This window comes from Ylistrum balloti, unplaced genomic scaffold (assembly GCF_031769215.1).
Source record: "Ylistrum balloti isolate Yb309-2 unplaced genomic scaffold, AGI_CSIRO_Ybal_v1 Utg372648, whole genome shotgun sequence".
Lineage (NCBI taxonomy): Eukaryota > Metazoa > Mollusca > Bivalvia > Pectinida > Pectinidae > Ylistrum > Ylistrum balloti.
Genome location: NW_026783139.1, coordinates 1 through 19,300, shown reverse-complemented (window position 1 = coordinate 19,300; position 19,300 = coordinate 1). Strand labels below are relative to the sequence as shown.

At 34.6% G+C, this 19,300-nt stretch overlaps 1 protein-coding gene across 1 annotated transcript; it reads right to left on the bottom strand.

Annotated features, from left to right (window-relative positions):
- Nucleotides 1-10: 10 nt before the first annotated feature.
- On the bottom strand, nucleotides 11-19,254 carry LOC132564718 (synaptogenesis protein syg-2-like; the record flags this gene model as incomplete). Its single annotated transcript, XM_060229349.1, has 6 exons — nucleotides 11-87; nucleotides 1,146-1,433; nucleotides 3,894-4,229; nucleotides 5,858-6,163; nucleotides 17,699-18,007; nucleotides 19,197-19,254. Coding segments are annotated over 6 exons (1,374 nt in total), but the record flags the coding sequence as incomplete, so codon positions are not given.
- Nucleotides 19,255-19,300: the final 46 nt, after the last annotated feature.

The following is a 19,300-nucleotide window of genomic DNA, read 5'->3' as shown; positions in this document are numbered from 1 at the left end:
GGCCCTTTGTTTAATAAGAAGTTCTTTGAAGGAAAAAGTTGATGTTGGGTGACGCGCCATGGCGGGCCACTTGAGCATAAAATTGATCTGAAAAAGTTTAACAACGATATAAATCTACATTTATGTAGCATCCTTTATTTGACCTTCTTCTAGTATTGAACTATTTTTAAGTCTTAATACATAGATAGAGGAACTTACAAGAATGTATTTCCAGATTTAGAGGTGGTCTCTATACATTTTTTTTACAATTTTTACCCAAATATTCAGTTTCTATAAAATGGACAAATAAGCTGAAATATTTGTTTTGAGGTCCTACAAGTGAGAGGAAATGTTCCATTAAGTTGGATTTGAGGAATTTGAAATATTTGAGTTGTAATAATCCATACTTAATTTAGTCGAAATCTACAAAATATAGATACTTAAAGAGGTAAGAACCAACGACAGACTTTGCATGATGGCTATAGGTCAAAGTACCAGGAGTATATGAAAACACAAAAGTCGATGTCAATATTCCAAAAGAATTTTAAATGTATTAAAAGTTATTTGAAATATGAAGAATGTTGCAATTTTAGCCACATCTACAATATGACATATTATTTTAGAGAACATATGGTGAAAATTTCCGAAAAATCAAAAACTAGCATTAAAAGTCAGACTGTAGTGAGGTTTGAAGTAAATTAACAACTTTTCTTGGTTTGCAAAAGCCTGTCACATGTTTGAGATAATAATTTGCTGCAGTTCATATAAAATAAATGATGTAATATAATGTGATTATATCAAGTGTTATTTTTACGTTTTCTTGAGGGTTTTGTTGGCCCAATTTTGAACCGTCATACATCCATGGCTGCAGCACTAAATACATCATTTCCCTACAGACATTTTTCAAACTCAATTTATTCCTTGTCTCTCAAGGTGCTATAAGTAACATCCAGTTAAATTTATTTGGATTTGTGGGCAAAATTTTATTGCTCCTGCAATTCGTCAATTGATCGCTGTGACCTTGATTATATCCTGTTCCGATATTCTTATTGGCTTCACCCTGGATCCATCCAGACAAATAACATGACTATCTAGGCCTTTTTGTTACATAGAAGAAGTCATGACAAATGGAAGATGGTACAAACCATGTGCAATTAATATCTTACCTGATGTTGTTTGATTTAGAAAAACAAAGTCACTCCTGCCAAATGCATTTTCAGAGTACATGTGGATGAAATATATCGTTGATGCCGATAGTCTAGTAATTTGGTAGGACTGGATTTCTTTCTGAGAATCTGGTATTTCATGATCATCGAAGTCCTTTGATATGTCAGTCTTGTATCCAATGATAAACCATTGTTCTGCTCCACCATTGAATCTCGGTTTCCACTGTATAGTAATACTGCTGCTATCATAAGTTAGTGGTATAACATTGTCTGGTGGTAAAGGAGGACCTGTTGTTATATAAACAAAGATAATTAATATCACAGTAAAGTTATACCACATTGTCTGGTGGTAAAGATATACTACATTGTCTGGTGGTAAAGTTATACTACATTGTCTGGTGGTAACCTATACTACATTGTCTAGTGGTAAAGTTATACCATGTTGTCTGGTGGTAATGTTATACTACATTGTCTGGTGGTAAAGTTATACTACATTGTCTGGTGGTAAAGTTATACTACATTGTCTGGTGGTAATGTTATACTACATTGTCTGGTGGTAAAGTTATACTACATTGTCTGGTGGTAAAGTTATACTACATTGTCTGGTGGTAAAGTTATACTACATTGTCTGGTGGTAAAGTTATACTACATTGTCTGGTGGTAATGTTATACTACACTGTCTGGTGGTAACGTTATACCACATTGTCTGGTGGTAAAGTTATACTTAAGTGTCTGGTGGTAAAGTTATACTACATTATCTGGTGGTAAAGTTATACTACACTGTCTGGTGGTAAAGTTATACCACATTATCTGGTGGTAAAGTTATACTACACTGTCTGGTGGTAAAGTTATACCACATTGTCTGGTGGTAATGTTATACCACATTGTCTGGTGGTAAAGTTATACTACATTGTTTGGTGGTAAAGTTATACTACATTGTCTGGTGGTAAAGTTATACTACATTATCTGGTGGTAAAGTTATACTACACTGTCTGGTGGTAAAGTTATACTACATTGTCTGGTGGTAAAGTTATACCACATTGTCTGATGGTAACGTTATACCACATTGTCTGGTGGTAAAGTTATACTACATCGTTTGGTGGTAAAGTTATACTTCATCGTCTTGTGGTATAGGGGCACCTGTTGTTATATAAACAAAAAGAGTTAATATCACAGTAAAGTTATACCACATTATCTGGTGGTAAAGTTATACTACATTGTCTGGTGGTAATGTTAAACCATGTTGTCTGGTGGTAACCTATACTACATTGTCTAGTGGTAATGTTATACCACATTGTCTGGTGGTAAAGTTATACTACATTATCTTGTGGTAAAGTTATACTACATTGTTTGGTGGTAAAGTTATACTTCATCGTCTTGTGGTAAAGGGGCACCTGTTGTTATATAAACAAAGAGAGTTAATATCACAGTAAAGTTATACTACATTGTCTGGTGGTCAAGATATACTACATTGTCCAGTGGTAAGGTTATACTATATTGACTGGTGGTAAAGTTATACTACATTGTCTGGTGGTAAAGTTATACTACATTGACTGGTGGTAAAGTTATACTTAAGTGTCTGGTGGTAAAGTTATACTACATTGTCTGGTGGTAAAGTTATACTACATAATCTGGTGGTAAAGTTATACTACATTGTCTGGTGGTAATGTTATACCACATTGTTTGGTGGTAAAGTTATACTTCATCGTCTTGTGGTAAAGGGGCACCTGTTGTTATATAAACAAAGAGAGTTAATATCACAGTAAAGTTATACTACATTGTCTGGTGGTAAAGATATACTACATTGTCCAGTGGTAAGGTTATACTACATTGTCTGGTGGTAAAGTTATACTACATTGTCTGGTGGTAAAGTTATACTACATTGACTGGTGGTAAAGTTATACTTAAGTGTCTGGTGGTAAAGTTATACTACATTGTCTGGTGGTAAAGTTATACTACATAATCTGGTGGTAAAGTTATACTACATTGTCTGGTGGTAATGTTATACCACATTGTTTGGTGGTAAAGTTATACTTCATTGTCTTGTGGTAAAGGGGCACCTGTTGTTATATAAATAAAGAGAGTTAATATCACAGTAAAGTTATACTACATTGTCTGGTGGTAAAGATATACTACATTGTCTGGTGGTAAAGACATACTACATTATCTGGTGGTAAAGTTATACCACATTGTCTGGTGGTAACCTATACTACATTGTCTAGTGGTAATGTTATACCACATTGTCTGGTGGTAAAGATATACTTCATCGTCTTGTGGTAAAGGGGCACCTATTCTTACATAACATGGTAAAGTTAAACTACATATACACTACATTAGTTAGGATACGTGCCTGTTATAATACAAACATACATGTAGGTAAAATACATTTATAGTACATTCTTTACAAACACAGACTAGCTAGGTAAGTTAAGGTATACAATCTTGATGTCTAAATGAAAATGTATTTATAACATTGTCTGCTGGTGAGAATATGATTTAGATCTTGACATCGTCTTGTGTCATTTTTGCAAAAGAGTAGTGTTGCTTTGGGGTAGCGAAGTGTTCAGCATTGGTGCTATAAACGTGGTGCAGCAAAGCTAATATGAATACAAATTCTTATTGAGGATACAATATTGCTGCAAATTTATATGCATCAGAGGATATATTGACCATTAGGTCGACCACATCATATACTATGGTAAAAATATAATTACCATCTGCTATTGTCCACGCATATTACATACTTACTTGCAGATTTTAACACAACTGTGTGGCTTGAATTTCCCTCTCTGTTTCCTATTGTCACTGTGTAGTTACCAAAGTCCGGTTCCATCAGTCTGTGTATTGTTATAGCAGCCACATAACCTTTGACCTCAATCTGAACACCATGGAATGACACATGAACAATTGTGTCCACTATAGACATAACAGTCATATTATTATGAGTTAAAGTCTCTGTTCCTTTGGTCCATGTCACATCAGTCTCACTGACCGCGGGTCTACTGTAAAATTCCACCTCTATAGTGAAATTGCTCCCTATTTGTCCCTTGACCTCAGTTGTGTTTGTTATCACCACAGGAGGAGCTGAAATTTATACAGCACAAGTCTATGTTACACTTTCCACTTTTCCATATACATTATGCAGTCATTGGACAAGAGGAGTGACATAACTAGTTTGGAAATTAGGAGTGTGACAGAACTCGATCACTAAGTAGGAACATATTCTAAAGGCATGAAGTAAAAAAAGACTACTGCATTTAGGGCGAAAGCAAATCATGTTATTACAGATTTATTGGTGAGTATTTCTAGTTTCTACAACTAAGCTCCCTTTCAGGGAAAACATATCAACCAAAAGTACATTAGAGGTCATCATCTTGAATACTTGTTTAACTTTTCCAAAGGTGTCAGTTAATCAATCCAATGAAACAATCAAAGTACTGAAAGTCCTGAAGCAGAACTTATTCGGATTATTAGGAAAGAACAACAATGAAATTCATTGAATAGATAATCAAAATTAAGCAATTTATATTTCATAATGACTAATTGTACTACACTCAATAGATTAATATATCTACTTTAAATTCAAATATATCCATGTTGAATGTTTTATGTTTCTTTGTTAAAATTACTCCTTCGTTAGAGATTGTACAATATCAGTGAGGACCTCATATACAGAGTTGGAAAAGAACTTCATTGCTTTCAATCATCAGCTTTTTGTCCTTGTCCAGTCTTCAATAGAATTGTAATAAGTAATATAACTATAGGTTTTTAAATTGCAGAAGTATACATTCGCCATGTTCCCTTAAAAATCTGTTTAGTCTCGAATATTTATCAACTTCAGATTAAAAGTTTGGAACCAACACCAATATGCAATAAAGTTCCAGATAAGATCCCTAGCTGTCGCTGTTGATAACTCTAGGTATGCAAGGCAGTTGTACAGGCGACATGTGGAAGTAATGAAATACAACCACAACATTTCGGCAGATTCTGCATTTTATTTGCTACATTTTTACGGTTGACTGGTTTCACATCATAGGTGATGCTTCATCAGAACCATTTGGTACAAATAGATATAGGGTTAAAGTACAATAGAGGCAGTTAAAAAAGTTATAAATAGATTAATAATTGACACTTTAAACATAACAAGACTAAAAGTTACCTCTATAAATAGAACAAGAGTAACAGTTATGAACAAAAATATTTCAAAGTCATCATAGTGCAGATTTAATAACAGCACAAAGTAGACTGATGTGAACTATAAATTCAGAAAGCAAAGAAATCTTTACTTTTCTGTACTCATCTCTCTACACCACAACCAATTTCACAAATATCAACAGGGAACTTGGTACAACGATGTGTTATAATCATATTAACAACTTTAATTAGATGTTGCTAACTTCTTTGAGTTTTTTTAGGCAATGGTATTTGTATAACACTTGTGTGTGCCAAGCTGTAGTTCTTGCTAGAGTGAAATCACCATCTAAACTTGGTTATTTTTTTCATTTATAAAACTGAAACTGAAATTGGTGTCAGAAAGTTGAGACCCACTATTTATACAAACTTTAATCCCACGAAAATATTTGGACATATCTGGTTATTCCTACCTTTTCTAAATTTCACTAGTTATGGGGACAAACTGTTTAATCCTATGACTTATCAATTTTTGATCATAATTTCAAAATTTTTAGAAAGGTTGTAAAGATTTATCTTGCCTTCTACAACAAAGAAGACTGATCCAGACATGTATGAATTGGATTCCAAAATGTCGTTGGAGGCTGAACATATATAGAACCCCGTGTCCTCATACCGTCGTGTAACATCAAGGTCAGGTAGGGTTAGTATCGACTCTGTGGAACTGGAATTTCCGGTCAACTGACGTATTACTGTGCCGTCTTCCGCCGTTTGTTTCCATTGCCTAAAGTGGTACATGGCCGGGTTACCATCTGGGACACATGTCAATATCCTGTCTGACGACATGTGGGTGACATTGACATAGTTGATATGTATGTCAGGAGGATCTGAGAACAAGATGTACATATATATATATATTTACAGTTAAAGTCAGTAGAGAATTTACATGCAGCCGTAGTACAGTTGACAAACGATATTGTAACCTCTTAAACGTAAATATATATAATAAATCAACTCACATGATTCTTTTTAAAATTTTCTTTCCTTTCACTTCTGAAATCATCAATTTACGATTTATTGCTTCTCACAAAGTAACAGTTCAAAATTAATGGAAGATATGTCTCTTCAGGTGTAAAATGTAAGCATCAGCAAGACCTCTGTTCAGCTGACTACACACTTGACAAGGTTTTTCACATTTCACATATACGTTTATCTACATTTGATACTAGTATATAGTATTTGTTTATTGTGTCTGATTATGGCAGGGACGACCTTTAAATGGAGATTGTTTAGTCACTGTTACCAGATGGTATTATGTAGTCGATATAATATGTGTACAAACAAAACGTGTATTTATAGTTCACCGCTGATATGAATATTTCGATATGATTATCGTAAAATGAAAAAAGTGATAAATTTTTCACTTAATTGACGTCAACAAGTTCAAATCCGAAAATTTGTCGGATACCATAATCAAGTATCAGGACCAGAAAGCGCATTTATTATTTATAGAAAGATAAACATTTAGCAAAATTAAGACTGATAACCGAGTTCTACTTTTGATGTTCAATTTAGCCTTGTGCAAATCATGAATATCATGATTTCTGATGTTTCGTTGAATAAGCATTCCGTGTCATGGGTTTACCTATCGTACGGACATGCTTCTCGAAAACGGAATCTATGTGTGGACAGACAAACCGACGTCCAGTAAAATTGGTAATCTTTGATGTAATATTAGCTCAAATACAGTTTTTGACAAGATATATGTTTCACAACATATTTGTTTTATTTTTCATAATTTACGAATGAATAAATTAACGTTTAAATGTATCAGATGTCAATATCCACTACAACTTGTTATACATGCATGAGGCAAATATCAACTAGACCCTTGCGCCTACCAATAAAGTATCCGATCAAGAGATTGCTTAAGTACGATATTTGGAACTCCTTCTTTAGGGGTATATTTTTAGCAATTAAGATATCTTATTTGTTCTCTTAGACAAATATTCTACTGAATATATCCTTTGTGACTTACAATGTATATCAATGAAGAGACTGTCCTGTTGACTTCCAATGGAGTTCTCAGCTGTACACATATAAGTCCCACTATCTGTGCGGTGTATAGAGGGTACACTTAAGACACCAGGCGTGACATTAGCATCAGATGGAAGTTGACCTCCTGCCCTGGTCCATATAACAGAGGAAGGTTCAGGGTTACTTTCAACCACACATCTTATTTCAAGATCTCTGCCCTCAATCAACGTCGCTCCAGGTGTCGGGGTCAAGGTCAGGTATGGCCGGTCTGTAACATAAATTTTAGTAATCAAAAGACGAAAGAAATTTGTCTGAAATCGACCACATATTTGGCTGGGTTCCCTACAACGGCATGGTACTGATTGCAAAAATGGATAGTTTTGTCAAAGTCTTAATCATTGATGATTCATTATCTTGCAGGATCCAGTACTTTGGCTGTTGCTGTTAGTTGGAATCAGTTTATGATACAGAGAAAATATACAAGAGATCCCGAAAGGAGGATATTAGTACATTGGTATATTATTTATAAGTTGGATAGATTCTTTTTTTCTCTCGTCTTTTCCTTGCATTTACTCTCCAGTATATGACGTGGTGACCGGTATTTAATCCTATGGTAACATCAATAAACAAGGAAACCTTATTTATAATGTTATAAAACAATTGGTCCATGGGGCATGCATTTCTCAACTAGATGTTTCAGCTCTCATATCAAAACGTTCTTATTCACATATATATTCATATTCACACCTGCAGTATGAATAAGTTTTTCGTTGTAATATGTATTGTCAAAAGTGAAAGGAAAACATAGACCAGTTACACTTCCAAATACAGACAAACCAAACTGCTTGCCAGAAAAACAATTTCATGTCATTGTAAAATTAAGTTTGGAACTGTGATATGAAGTTTCCTGACAAATAAAATTTCAAGGCAAACAGACGAATCTCTTACACGTACCATAAAACAGTTCCTTGAATATGACAGGTATACAAAAAATACAATCAGTGAAAAGATGAATAATGGATGATTGACAACATACGACTGACAATGGACGGTCAAATGTCGAACCTGATTTGATAAACCGACCGTCAATTCTCATAATGGTGGGTCAATATATTTATATCAAAGGCCAGTTGAGGATCACAAAAAGGTTTTCACTATATAACCCACAAAGTTGTATACCACAGCATTTAAAACCAAAATTTGCACAGCTTATCTCATGAGAACTGCTTCTGGCTTTCTCCGAAGTTATCAATTTTTATTTGTCATTACTTCTGTTACAAGAAGAGATGCGTTATGTTAAGCTTACTTTGCCAAAAATGATATCTTGTATTGCTATTCGTATACCCAGGGGAGAAATGATATATATATGATATAATATGAATTTCAACGATGAGCAATTGTGAAATGTAATGATTCAGCTATATGTTCTCTATTATGAAAAGAATTGATAAAACAAAAATGTATATACATCATATAATAATGGAAAGTTCACCTATACAACAACAGGAAAATACCAAGATGTCAATAAAATAATAATCTTAAGTCAAACTTTATAAAACAAGAAACAAATATGAACAATGGAAAGATTTAAACAGAAACTCCTGAATAAAGTACCAGGAGTATAAGACCATGTATTAGTGTAAGCGTCTTCTGCCTCGTAAATCTATGTAAGTAGTAAGTTACATTTTCAGGTAAAGTTAGCAAACCTTCATAACTTACATTGAATATCCAGTGTACTTGATGCTGACTTTCCACCAAGTGTCACATCCTCGTTCTGGACTACACACCTGATCATGTTACCGTCCTGGTATCTGTCAGGTGTGAGTTGGAAGACCTGTGTAGATATCAAACCTCCGTAACTGCCTGATGTGTTGGTGACAACTGCTGTGTTAAGTATCTGTGATGTATCATTGTACCATGTAATGTGTACGTATCTGTTGTACTCCGGTGTTCTACAGGTCAAAGTCAGAGTATTGGTACTGTCGGCCACCACAACTCTGTTCCCGGTTATATCCACACTGTCAGGTCCGACTAGAACAGGACATAAAATATTTGTATAAAGGTGACTTAGGTAATATCCATTTTCAACTACATACTGTTTTCTTTGCGATGATTTCGAATGCAAAAAGTCGATAATGATTAATATATATTATTATATATAAGTAATTGTCAATTCTTATAAAAATGTATATGAACTTCCTACATTAAAAGATATATACTTGTTGTAGTGATTAAGGTTTGTTTATTTTGACTTAACAGGGTTTATCAGTGATAAACTGGGACTGAAGTAAGCATGCCGATCGGTGAGGTATTTCAAATACTTCTAAATCAAAGCTTATTCACTTAACCTCTGTGATGGGACAAGACCAATAGGTAAATCATGGCTGTCTTTATTTTGATATTACAATGGAATTGAGGCCAGACCCCGGCGCCAATTCTTACAGCATGATTGTGTTTATCTTCAAATCCTCATCTTTGCTATATATGGTCATGGAATTGGTATCTAAACCATTTTCAAAAAGATTTTCCAATATTGAGCAAGCCTCTCCCCTCCTGCCCAAGGTGACTGAGATCAATATTTTCTACGAAATTGATTCTCCTTCACAAAAACATGATTCCGACCAAATTTGGGCAAAATCCAATTATTCCTACTTATATTCTTGGCCAGGTGAGCTAATAATCCAAGAAAACATTGAACATTGATATCAAGGCTTATCAAATGATACGAGGAGGTTGACTATGAAACTAAAAGTATCCATTTAGCGAAAGGACAAATATGTTCTAATTCATTAAATCAGTCACATTATCTGCATGTTCAAGTTCTGATATCTTATTTTAATCAGACTACATTATGTCGAAGTTCAAGCAAAAGTTTTTTGAGTTGTATGACAATATCTAAAAGTTTAGGCTATTTCAATGTTTCAAAATTAAATCAGCTATAACTATGTTATGTAAACTTTCAAGAGCAATTTGCCGATGCAAGTAACATTACCTAAACATATTATGTATTAGTATTATGTTCAGCTCCAATAAAAAGCCAGTTATTTCCATAAATAAACTAAGAAAAGGGATTGACGTTGACACCTGCGATCAAAAGTATCAAAACAGATATATAATATCTGGTAATATTCCTGAAGACCCTTCAATCAATGAGACTTTTTGAATCTACCATTTTTGGGTCATACTATGAGAAAAAAGACTAATCGATTTGACACATTTGGCCCCCACCTAATTACGGGTTTATAAGGAACAGTAAGCATAAATTAACAAATTATCTTCTTACGAGTTATGATTCTAACAAAGGATAAATTTCATGAAAAAGAATCTAACAAGCATGCAATAAAGTATTTAGTTCCTTTAAAAACTAAAATTTATATTTAAGTTGGGGTAATGTGAGACTCTGAGATATGAAATTCATAATTTTTGTAACTCCACAAAAAAGCATTGGTGTTTACCCAATCTGAAATATTTGGAATTTTAGTTAATTTGACTCATTTGGGCACTGCACAACAAACCCAGCATGCCAGTCAAAATCAATATTTGCATAGTATAGATGGTCAGACCATTATCCTTTGCTTATAATTTAAACATTTTCAGTGGCAATTGATCTATCTTATAATATCATCGTTCAATATAAACCATAGTAAACTTTCTGAGAGAAACCCTAAGGTCATGAATGCACAATCTTGATAAAATTTCTGATGGCAAATAAATGTTAATATGTTTAGTTCTGAAGAAGATTGTTGACAATTCAGCTCATCTGACCCCATATTGATCCTGCCCCTCTGGTCCCAGGGGGCTGGCACCATACGGATAGTGATAGCAATAAGCCATCTGACTGAAAGGGTCAAGTTGACTTAAAATGTTTACTAACACACAATCAATATCACAGAACACACGATTCGGGAAAAAAGGCAATCGCAATATGTCAACATAAGACAAGCAAAACTGACAATTAAAATTCAACCATTATTTCACAGGCATGAAACAGCTCTTACGTAAATATTAATCATTAATCAAAGATTACATAAAACAGAATTAATTTATGTGAGGATAACCTACCTGCAATACTGTTTCATGCCAAATTTAGTTGAAATCCGTTTAGGCATTAAGAAGAAGTAGCATTTTTATTTAATTCCCCCCTTTGGGACCCCATGTCAAAGTCCCTTGGAGTCAAATCACATTTCTGAATTTAAGAAATATTTGCCAACACCTACTGATGTTACAGACAAAATTTGAATGCAATCCATTCAAGCATCAAGGAAGACATACATTTTGTATAAAACCCAAAATAGATAATGTAGCTGAAGGATCATTGTTTACACGCCATAATGTGCCGAGACAGAAACAAATGTATCAGTCTTAACTTATCTGAAAGTTTCCGGGATACTCTAACAGAATTAAAACTGTGCTCGCGCCACTTAAAATCAAGAATGCAGTGATGAACATGGACAATACCTTACTATGAATTTATGGATACGTACTCTTCTGATGTTCCAAAATTGTTGTTCATATGTAACTATTATAGCTTCGAGGTTGAAACAAGAGCAGTCAGAGATGGGTTATGCTCCATGAATGGAACAAAATTGAAGTATGAAAAATAGGAAAGGGCAATAACTCTGCAATTGTTGCAAAAGGGAGAGATTGGTCTTGTGCACTTTAACTTGTTGAGATCTATCTACCTATGAAGTTTTATGTTTGATATCTTTGATAGTTTTTTTGTGTTATGCTCCAGACAACGGACGGACGGACGGACAAAGCGGTAATTATAAGCTCTCCTTTCGGGGAACATAAAATGCAAAAATAAGCAGCATGCCTCAATTTTTTTCCACCATAGGCTAACCTGTTACTGATTTTATCTTTATCCAAATTAAGTAAAATATACCTCTAATTTACTTCTTAAAAGATGTTTTAGATAAAGAAATGAAAGAGCACGTTTTGAAGTAGGCTACATGCAAGTTTCTCCCTGAAAACATGTCTCTGTATATCGCTTATTTCAGTGACCCGTTGTTGGATATAAATTTGTCTTAGGTTTCCTCGTGGATTTCAGTATACCTAGGCTAAACTGCATAATATTATTATTACAAATAATGTAGCTTAAGCCTTTCTGGGACATAGTACGTACATGTAACAATAAACATCGGCGACTGGTCACTCCCTGTGTATGATGTGTTTGTTTGACTTCCGGTACAACTACAATGTTGTCCATTTGCCTGACGAGTAAGTGTGACTGTGATAACTGATGTGTGTCTCTCCTCTGAACTTCCCGTGGTAGGATCTGTTATGGTCATTGTAGAGGGACACGTCCACTGGAGGCTGGGTATTGGTTTACCACCAGTCACCTGACAGGTCAAGTCCACCATGGAGTTCTCCAGACCTTCAGCTGTAGGGCTTACACTCACTGACACAGGGGTAGTAGGTGGGTCTGTAAAATAAAAATATCTCTATAAACATATCAAAAAATCAATCTTACTGAAGGTTTACTTGAGGTAATGCAGATGGCGAATAAGCTGGATTAAAATTCTTAATAAAATTAAGGTTGTTATGATTTCTCTTCTTTTCAACCCCTAAAACTACATACAGGAGATGTGGGGATTTCACATTGGATATATGTGTACCGAGAAATTCTGAAGTCATTCTGATGAAAAATTTAGAAATGTTTCATAGACTTATAGCAGTATCAGAGACTGTCAGATAGGTACAAGAATAAAGTTATGACAAGAACATATTCAGTTTCTGATACCATTTATAATCAAGTAAGCTGTCTGCTTTTATCCTACTTTTCATTTGAGATATGCAGGAAAACAACATTTTGCATTCACTACATAACATACACTTGTACCTGTACAATACCATAGTTGGTTCCATATCATTTGATGGATTTGACATATAACTTACATAATGCTGACTGTTAATCTTTATTGTCAGTATCCTTATGAAAACTCAGTGTTTCGGAAGGTGTAGTACTTTAGTCTGTGCTGTATGCATAGATACGTATACCCACACAGAGTTTCATTTACCTGGAATCATGCTTTTCTAGGCATGCAGTGGTGTTTAATGAAAGAGTAATGCTAACACCAGATTTGGGCTTTTCGCTATCATACTTATTACAGGCTAGCCAATAGTAAATATAATATTACTGTATGTAAAACGTGTCTATGACCTCAGTTCACAATATTTCGGGATCTATGATAATACATCCTAAATACTGGTTGGTTACAGCTTCTTCATATCATAACTAGTAGTTTACTATCATGAATGGAGATACCAGTATAGTTTCATATTTTTATACAATCTATTTGGTTGTCAAGAAACAACTTACATTAAAGAAATGATGTTGATATCCATTTTAATCCACTTCAAGTGATTAATAGTATATTCTAATGATATTGACTTTAACCAATATCAATTTTCAACAGTAATTTGAAAGCATTCAGTATAAATGACGTGTTTACATTACGTTTGTTAAAGGGAGATAATTCCAGCTGATGAGCAAATACAACTTAGAAACTTTCCAATACTGACTCTTTCACACATACTCTTATATTGATTGTGTAAATAAACATGAGAACAGGAATATTTAGATGGCTTGGAATGGGTATCTATATGTATTTTAGCAAGTAAACCTTGTACAATGTTAAGACCTTCTCATTAAAACAATGCATGCAGATCAGTTATTGTAGAATTGCTACAGTCAGTAATATATAATTATGGACAACCATATCGGGGCTGAATATGTCGGAGTTAAGTTTATTGTTGATATGTATCCTATGAACAGCCATATCATTTAAAGACACGCCAGATTTGGAGGTGGTGGAGGAAAGATCGAATCCTCAGAGAAAACCACCGACCTATCTCATGTATATCTTAAGCCAGCGACACAGAGGTAAAGGACAATGATAAACGTAACCACGGTCAGTATTCATTAAATAGCTGAGAACAACTGTTCCTGTCTAACACTTTCATTTCCACGTTAATATATATCAGTGATGTCTAAACATTGGTTAACTATGACAAAATAATTGTATCTACCCACCAGAACTTAAAATCAAAGACACAACATAATCTTCTACCTCAACCACCAACCTCTGTATAGACGTGACAGTTTCAATATCTCTATGGAGATGGATATTTCTATGATACCACAATATGTTTAATCACGATTATAAAGCAAAGTGATGAACAAACATTGACACTGACTCCTGAGAGATGCAGGTAAATTAAGATTATAGGATTTTGTTTATGGTGCAATCTTTGTGCAATAGGATGATTGTACAAAAGACAAGATAAGAATATCAAATATACTTGTATAAACTGAACTGTGAAACTATTAGAATGACAGAATAACAGAATTATTGCAGGTAACACAAATATTATAAAGTACACCACCAGTGTCTATCACCAGTAATCATAAAAAATGACATTTATATCAAGTAATTTTTATCAAGGGAAATATTTTCAGTGGTCTTTGTATGCCTGATGATTTCGTTGTTGGTAACTCTTTGTTCTTATTTGAAAAGCTGATATCTATCATGTGGATAGACAAAGATTTACATCACGTTATTGCAAACAAATCATATGATCTTAAATATGAAACAAGAGAGCCAGAGGCCTGCATCGCTCACCTTGCTAAATTCAGCCATTTAATAAAGAATATCAAATATGAATTTTTTCTATGTAATTTCCCTATTGGGTCCTGACCTTGTACCCAAACTGAGTCAGATTCTCTATTCATAAAATTGCTTCAGACTAAACATGGGCAATATCCTTTTATGGAAGCAGGGCATTTAAGAACTTACATTTCCCCAATTGGGACACTTCATTCCTTTTTTTGATGGCAAGGATGTACCATTTATACAGAACTTAGTCCCGTCACCAAGAATAGTCAGACCAAATTCTGGCAAAATCCATTTATTCTTTTAGGAGCAGTAAGATTTTAAAAACGTGCAAATTTTCCGGTTTCGGCTTTGCACTTATGGCCTCTGGGAACTAAGAACCAATCCTTATACAAACAATGTTCCTCATCAGATTACTTCTGACCAAATTAAGGTAATACTTATTCATTCCTAATGGAGAAGTAGGATTTTAAGGAATTTGATCTATTTCCTGGATTGATCCCAACTCTCCAATATTACGGTGCCAGAATCCACTGTTTATACACATCTGATTCTGCTTCACCCCCGATACTTTGATCTAAATTTGGGAAACATACATTCATTCCTAAAGGAGAAATGGTATTTTAAAGAATTAACGCTGTTTCCCCTATTGTGATTTAGCTCCGTCCGTCCAGCCCCAGGGGGTCAAGACAACATGCGATTTATATAAAATTTATTTCCCTTCACCCAACAATGGCTTTGAACATCTTCAGGCAAAATCCAATCATTCCTACAGGAAAGGCAGGATTTTAAATAATTTGCTTTATTTCCACTGTTTTGTCCTGCCACTCATGACCCAAGGAACAGAGACCCGCTGTATGCAAAATTAATTTCCCTTCAGCCAACAATGCTTCAGATTATTTTTGGTCAAAATCTCAATTGTCTCCAAAAGTTGTCAATGATTAGTAGTTATTTATATGAAAAATTTGGACGGAAGGACGGACGTCGCAGTGTGCCATAAGCACACCTGACCCTTCGAGACAGGTGAGCTAAAACATACTACTTTTTCTCTTACTTCATTCCCCTTATTTTGATGATAGAACAATGCTTGTGACTGTTATTGACAATAAAACCAACTAGAACCTACAGCATATCAAAGCTGGGCTAACATTTATTACACATGGCCATTTAAGCCTTGGTCACACATGCATTTAATTGCCGAGCCTAACCAGCTGAGAATTAACTAAGAAATTTCAGAGTTAAAGGAGGTTAAACTATTGAAAATAATGGAAGTATTTATTTGTTAGAGTCTGGTGAATGTAAATTATAATGTTAGACTTCAATCACTACATTAAAGTACGTCAGGAAGAACGTTGAATTACACTAAAGTATAAGAAAGTATGTTACTAATACAGTTTAAGTACACCGAAGTAAATTCAAGTACTTAAGGTTATTTTCATGGTTACTTTAATCATTTTTTAAACATGTCTGAAATATTCATAACCACTTACAGCTTTCTCAATGTAAAATTGGAACTCTGCACTGCTTTACAATATTAACGCTAAAAACACTAACAAATAACTTCCTTTATAGCTGGTTTTATTATGAAGACACAGATTCAGGACTGCCATGTAGTGATCCCCAAGACAGTGCCAAATATTTTACTAAAATATTGAAACCCCACACTGTCCACATCAACATCACTATACTAAATTAATTGAGGATTTACTTTTTTAGATTTCAATGAAAACCTCTTTATCAGGGCAATCTAATAATCAAACCTATCATCCATGACCGAGAAACTGTGTACAACTACCTTATATACTAGGTGTTATTCACTGAATGCAGAGTAGGCGACAAGCTACAGCAAAATATACATTACATACATCAAAGGTAACAACAAAAATTTCATCATATCAACACTTACAGTTAAGGTTAAGTGTAGCTGATGCTGATTTCTCTCCAAGTGTCACATCCTCGTTCTGGACTACACATCTGATCACGTTACCGTCCTGGTATCTGTCAGGTGTGAGTTGGAAGACCTGTGTAGATATCAAACCTCCGTAACTTCCTGATGTGTTGGTGACAACTGCTGTGTTAGGTATCTGGGATGTACCATTGTACCATGTAATGTGTACGTATCTGTTGTACTCCTGTGTTCTACAGGTCAAAGTCAGAGTATTGGTACTGTCGGCCACCACAACTCTGTTCCCGGTTATATCCACACTGTCAGGTCCAACTAGAACAGGACATGAAATATTTAAACTTGACTAAGTCAACACCAACCTTCAACTAGATACTATTTTGTATATGTAATAATTTTAAATGCAAAAAGTCAACAAGAGTCCCAAAGGGCCTGTAACACTCACCTTGTATATTTATACCAACCAAATATCATGCATCTAGGCTGTTAATTCATGAAAACAAGAGTTTCAATGTTTTAACAAATTTCACTCCTGTAATCTTAAGTCTAAGTCAAGGTCATTTTTTTTGCAAACCTTGTAAAGCTTCATCCTAGAAATATACCAGCCAAATACCATGCCTTTAGGCACTTTAGTCATTATCAGCTCAGCTGGCGCAAACCAACATGACTCTGTTTTTGGTTAATTTTAACCCACTAAGTCTGGTCCGGCTAGAAAACAGTAGATCACCACAAACACATTGTACATTATTTACATAATGAAATAAAAATGTTTTATTGCGAAAAACTATTCTTGTATTTCTACAACATTTGACTGGGAGGTTTGCTACTGTCCTCACATGAGATTCTGTAAAAGATGACATACTTACACAATACTGTTATAGTCTGTCGTTCTGATTCAGTCCCTCCAGGTAAGGCCCGGTTACTGGCTCTACAGTACACAGACTTCCCATTGTCTGGACGTGTGACTTGGAGGGAGAGTGTTGACGTCATTGTGTAGGTTTCTGTAGCACTGTCCACGACCTTGATCTCTGTTGGATTACTTGACTGCCATGTTCCCCGAACATTCCACTCAATGTCGGCCGCAGGTCTACTTCCTGTAGACTCACACACTACCTGTAGATCTGTGTTCTCTGTCTGTGACATCTGGCCAGATATAGTAGGCTGTCTCGGCTTCACTGTAATAGAGGAGCAAGAGCTAATATTAAGAAAGATGTTACTGATCTAACACCTGAAAGTGTATGTGGATCAAATCAATGTTATTGTGAAACTGTCACCTGATTAATATATTAGGCTGCATTGGGTTCACTGTAATGGAGTGTTGGATTTATTGTGAGAATGTTTAAAGTTCTTGGAAAATAGCTAAATTGATACATGTAACTAGTTGGAATTCGTTTGGACTGTTATGGATGACCGACCCTATTTCATACGAATATAATCTATATCGATTAACCATAACTGATCATGGTCAATACTGTTATGAAGGGAAACATTTAAGTAGTTTTACTTTTCAATAAATATTCATCTTAAACATGAGAAAAAAACAGAAAACTTCTTTTGTCCTATTTTTTTTCTCGTCCCTGATACATCATTTTCTTTATTAGAACTGGTTTTATATGTGTTACTATCATGTCTCCTGACACCCTTACCTATCTCATGAAACCAATTAGCCACTAATATATAATGATATGGTAAATCCCATAGAGACGTTCATTATATACTATAAATATATACAATTATGTAAGGAAGCGGATGAATAATTTGATTTCAAAGAATATTCTATAAAACATTTACATGATTGCTAATTACATTAAAATGCCTTAAATATGTGAATTGTTTTTGCTGTACAGAAGTATGTTTGTCAACAAAAAGATTCAATTAAATATTGCAATGAATTGATCATATGCAAATGATGTACATGTAAGTATACCTTATCAAATCAATAAATATAAATGAATGTTTGTCAAAAGATTCATATACATATTACAATTGCAGATTATAAGCAAATTATATAAATACCATCATAAAAAAGTGAAAGTTCCCCAAAATTTTAACAAAGGGCAATAATTTTGTAATTAACGGGTTGCAGGCCATGAATTTGATACACTACACTTTTTCTTGTTATGGTAAGTATGGTCTGAGGACTGGTGAGGGCTGGGCAACTAGACTGACATGTGGACACATTCTTTACTTACAATCTAGGTATATCAACACACTGGTGGTCTGAGGACTGGTGAGGGCTGGACTACTAGACTGACATGTGTACACACTCTATACTCACAATCTAGGTATATCAACACACTGGTGGTCTGAGGACTGGTGAGGGCTGGACTACTAGACTGACATGTGGACACATTCTTTACTTACAATCTAGGTATATCAACACACTGGTGGTCTGAGGACTGGTGAGGGCTGGACTACTAGACTGACATGTGGACACATTCTTTACTTACAATCTAGGTATCACACTG